Here is a 5,421-nt window from a genome sequence, read left to right as displayed (position 1 = left end):
AAATCCAGATTCTATTTCAGTTGGAGACGGGTATTTCCAGCAGCATGACTGCAGTATTGCTGAGGTGTGAGATGTTCAAATTCATTCTCTTCTCGGAAACATTACTAGAGCAGTCGATGCTTTCAAAAAAAGTATCCAAAATTTAAAAAAGGTTTGTGACTGGGTAGTCCTGCTGGAGTAGGTAATAATAGCCTCAGGTCAAACACCACTCTCACCCTGTTTGTATGGGAAAGTGAGCTCAGTGTGAGTGGAGTTTATTGGATTTCTTTCCACTAAGACAAAGTTTTCTTTCGAACACGTATGTTTATTTTAATTAAATTATATTGAATGATTTTGACTACGAAAGCATAACATGTTTTTGCCATTTTCCCTACAGTGAGACGATCTCGTCAGTGCAAACATGACTAACACCAAACAGCACAGCAGGCAGATCGACAGGAGAAGATAATACCGAGGACACTTGTCTGGCGAGTTGTTGAAAAATAATCCTACCTGTTAGAAAGAAAAGCAAGATGAGACTGGTACTGAGATACCTGATAGTGTTGGGGTCCAGTTATGTGATTTCAACGTATGGGCCCCACCAGAGAGCACAGATGACGGGGGATATTTTGCTCGGAGGTCTTTTCCCCATACACTTTGGAGTCGCGTCCAAAGACCAAGACCTCGCAGCTCGGCCCGAGTCCACACAGTGTGTCAGGTAACGTTCTGAGACTTTAAGGTTTATATGATTTGCCAGAATGAGTGGCCTCACCTCTTCTAAATACATGCCTTGTTTTGCTTTTACAGGTTCAATTTCCGTGGTTTCCGTTGGCTTCAGGCCATGATTTTTGCCATCGATGAGATTAACAACAGCAGCGCTCTCCTGCCCAACATCACCCTGGGCTACAGGATCTTTGACACATGCAACACGGTGTCAAAAGCCCTGGAGGCTACGCTTAGTTTTGTGGCCCAAAACAAGATTGACTCCCTGAATTTAGATGAGTTTTGCAACTGCACTGATCATATCCCAGCTACCATTGCAGTGGTAGGAGCAGCTGGATCCGCGGTCTCCACGGCAGTCGCAAACCTGCTGGGTCTTTTTTATATTCCTCAGGTGAGTCACAGAAGAGTGGCTACATCAATACTCAAGTTGTTTTTATCAACTAAATGATTAAACCTTTATTTTTGAATAATGATGATCAAGCAGAACACAATGAAAACCTAGATTATCTGAAATCTTTACCGTTACAGATCAGCTATGCCTCCTCTAGCCGTCTGCTGAGCAACAAGAATCAGTACAAGTCCTTCATGAGGACCATCCCTACAGACGAGTACCAGGCCACGGCCATGGCAGACATCATTGAGCACTTCGATTGGAACTGGGTCATCGCTGTGGCCTCGGACGACGACTACGGACGCCCCGGGATTGAAAAGTTTGAGAAAGAGATGGAGGAGCGAGACATCTGCATCCACCTAAATGAACTTATTTCTCAGTACTTCGAGGATCATGAAATCCAAGCGCTGGCGGACAGGATTGAGAACTCCACTGCAAAAGTCATCGTTGTGTTTGCCAGCGGCCCCGACATCGAGCCTTTGATCAAAGAGATGGTGAGGAGGAACATCACGGATCGGATCTGGTTAGCCAGCGAAGCGTGGGCTAGCTCCTCTCTTATTGCTAAACCAGAGTATCTTGATGTTGTGGGGGGAACTATTGGCTTCGCTCTAAAGGCAGGGCACATACCTGGCTTAAGAGAGTTCTTACAGCAAGTCCAACCAAAGAGAGACAGTCATAATGAATTTGTCAGGGAGTTTTGGGAAGAAACCTTCAACTGTTATCTGGCGGAGAGCCCGAGGCAGCAAGAAAGTGAGAACGACAGCACTAGTTTCAGGCCTTTGTGTACGGGTGAGGAAGACATCACAAGTGTTGAGACCCCGTACCTGGACTACACACACCTGCGTATCTCCTATAATGTGTATGTCGCAGTTTATTCCATTGCACAGGCCCTGCAGGACATACTCACCTGCACACCTGGACATGGACTCTTTGCCAACCATTCCTGTGCAGACATAAAGAAAATGGAAGCATGGCAGGTAAGACACATTTACCCAAAACCAAAGCAATTAATTACCAAATCATTCACGTTTAGCCCCGAGCATCTGATCCTATGGTTCTGCCTTGCAGGTCCTGAAGCAGCTCAGACATTTGAACTACACCAACAGCATGGGGGTAAAGATGCACTTTGATGAGAACGCAGACCTGGCGGCCAAATACACCATTATAAACTGGCAGAGATGTGCTGAGGACGGCTCTGTGCAGTTCGAGGAGGTGGGATACTACAACATGCACGTCAAGAGAGGAGCCAAACTTTCCATCGACAAGACAAAGATTTTGTGGAACGGACATAGTTCTGAGGTCAGTCGAAGGTTTAGTAAATGATGTGTCCGTTCATGTATTCCACCCCCCCTGCAACTGTTCTATCTGTTTACATCCTATAGGTGCCATTCTCTAACTGCAGCGAGGACTGTGAGCCTGGTACAAGGAAGGGGATCATAGACAGTATGCCCACATGCTGCTTTGAATGCACCGAGTGCTCAGATGGAGAGTACAGTAATAACAGAGGTACTGAGATACACAATCTCACATCTCCTAATGTTACACCTGGCTAGTGTTGCACTTCTAACACAGATGCTTTTCTATTCATACAGATGCCAGTGTTTGCACCAAGTGTCCACATAACTCCTGGTCCAATGAGAACCACACATTCTGCTTCCTGAAGGAAATCGAGTTTCTCTCCTGGACAGAACCGTTCGGGATAGCTTTGGCAATATGTGCGGTACTGGGCGTGGTCCTGACAGCCTTTGTGATGGCGGTCTTTGTCAGATCCCGCAACACTCCAATCGTGAAGGCCACAAACCGAGAGCTGTCATACGTCCTCCTGTTCTCACTTATCTGTTGCTTCTCCAGCTCTCTCATCTTCATCGGCGAGCCACAGGACTGGACATGTCGCTTACGCCAACCTGCCTTCGGAATCAGCTTTGTGCTCTGCATCTCCTGCATCCTCGTGAAAACCAACAGGGTGCTTTTGGTATTTGAGGCCAAGATCCCCACGAGTCTCCATCGTAAATGGTGGGGATTAAACCTACAGTTTCTCTTGGTGTTTCTGTGCACATTTGTCCAAGTGATGATATGTGTGGTGTGGCTCTACAACGCCCCTCCTTCCAGCTACAGAAATCACGACATCGATGAGATCATTTTCATCACCTGCAATGAGGGATCTGTGATGGCTCTTGGGTTTCTTATTGGCTACACGTGCCTCCTGGCCGCTATATGTTTCTTCTTTGCGTTCAAATCACGGAAACTTCCGGAAAACTTCACAGAAGCCAAGTTCATAACGTTCAGCATGCTCATTTTCTTTATAGTTTGGATCTCTTTTATCCCTGCGTACTTCAGTACTTATGGCAAGTTTGTTTCAGCTGTGGAGGTCATCGCTATACTGGCATCCAGCTTTGGACTGCTGGCCTGTATCTTCTTCAACAAGGTCTACATCATCCTCTTCAAACCCTCAAGGAACACCATCGAGGAAGTCCGATGCAGCACAGCGGCCCACGCTTTTAAAGTGGCTGCCAAAGCAACACTGAAACATAACACAGCATCACGGAAGAAGTCTGGCAGCATCGGCGGATCTTCCGCCTCAACTCCATCCTCATCCATCAGCCTCAAGACCAACGGCAATGACTGTGACCCGACTTCAGGGAAGCATAAACCAAGGGTGAGCTTTGGCAGTGGAACAGTTACTCTGTCCTTGAGTTTCGAGGAGTCGAGGAGGAGTTCGCTGATGTGAGAGCAGATGTGTGAAAACATCAGCTTCATCAATCCCATTAATAGGGTGCATTAACGGGATTTTGGACTTTGCGTTTGCATGTACATTTTCATCTTCTCATTTTCAGAACCAGTGTCCAGTCCAACTAAGATACTGCTTTATACCTGAAACCTGTGACTCATTTTTTTCTCAAGCATAATCCTGATATACACTTAGCATAATAATAATAATAATGCAAGATTTTGTACAATTATAAAACATTACATTAGATCCTTAAATTGTTGATTTTTTTTTTAGTGAACTGGTATTTTATCCTGTCTTGTCTTGTTGTCCTATCCATCTATCCATCTTTCTATCTAACACTAACACTGACAGACTGACTGTGTAGGTAGCACGCCTTGCTCAGCACAAAGACCTGACTGGTACTATGTTTGACCAGAAGACAGCACAGTCTCTTTAAATGGATATGCGAGACCAGAGGATGTATGAGTCACACTGCAAATACACAATTACAGGATGTCGACAAAATGTTCCATACTTTGTAATTACGTTCTATTATGGTCAAGACAATAAAAGAAAGGGAAGTAGAGTCCATCCACATGGCACTGCCAAATTCTTGCCACGGTATTTAGGGTGTATTATACTGCAAAGTATGAAAACATTTTTATTCTTTTTCTTTATATAAAGGAATCATCACTGCTGCCAGCACAGTATCACAGACTGAATCACAACATCTCCAATTTAGACACTTTTGTATAAAATGTGGGGTTGTATTTCTCTGATCCCCTCCAGACAAAGTTTCCTTCCCACATTATGTCTAATGGTGTAATACAAGCACAAAAGCAAAATTATGGAGCTCCTAAGACTGAAATTACTTGAATTACTCTGACATACCAAGTTGTATTATCTATGATAAACATGAACCAACATGCCGGTATAAATAACCCAAATTCTCTCAGAAATATAGATCAGAATAAATGTAAAAACCTTATTGAAACAAAGCAATGAACATGCTGATGGCGGTCGAGGGGGATATTTGGGGGTAGATCTTTCAGATTACATTCTGTGCTTGCAGCTTGCTTATCACAAGTCTCTGACAACTGCAAACAGTGCAGACCTATCTCACATGGTAATGTCATCCTCGCAATAGGCCTCCATTACACAGACAGTATGGAGGAGGTATGGAGGGGAGGGACGTGTTTCTTGTTATCTTCTCTGTCCGATTGTCAAGTGTGAAGAAACTAAGCTGTAACTATTTCCTGGGTAAAAAAGACACTTGGCTTACGAACTAATAATAAAACAATATACATATTTGTTATTACGATATGGAAGGGGACCATTCTGCATGTTATTTTGATGATAATACTTGTATACTGAAATTAAATTCTACTTTTAAACACTCAATATTTACTTGTTATGTATATTTTTACTTTAACTAACTGTAAAAAAAAAAAAGGGATGCGAGTACTTTTTTAAAAATAATTCCCAAGTAAAGGCTCCTGTAATTGGAGTTGAGAAGAGAAATACTTAGTGTTTGTTAATTCTCTGTAAATGTGCCTTCAGGTCCCTGGGAATGTGTATGGTTAAATGAATAAATAAATGAATGTACCTAAAGGCTAGT

The 5,421-nt window shown here is 43.5% G+C and overlaps 1 protein-coding gene across 1 annotated transcript; it reads left to right on the top strand.

The window, feature by feature from the left end:
* Positions 1 to 512: 512 nt before the first annotated feature.
* casr (calcium-sensing receptor) lies at positions 513 to 3,945 on the top strand (the record flags this gene model as incomplete). Its single annotated transcript, XM_084029021.1, has 6 exons — positions 513 to 697; positions 787 to 1,093; positions 1,231 to 2,070; positions 2,162 to 2,392; positions 2,476 to 2,599; positions 2,686 to 3,945. 6 exons carry the CDS (start codon positions 513 to 515, stop codon positions 3,819 to 3,821), a joined length of 2,823 nt encoding a protein of 940 aa, XP_083885147.1. The 3' UTR covers positions 3,822 to 3,945.
* Between the last annotated feature and the right edge of the window lie 1,476 nt (positions 3,946 to 5,421).

The sequence above is a fragment of the Eutrigla gurnardus genome (genome assembly GCF_963514095.1).
Source record: "Eutrigla gurnardus genome assembly, chromosome: 15".
NCBI classification, from domain to species: domain Eukaryota; kingdom Metazoa; phylum Chordata; class Actinopteri; order Perciformes; family Triglidae; genus Eutrigla; species Eutrigla gurnardus.
This window is presented reverse-complemented; position numbering and strand designations above follow the sequence as displayed.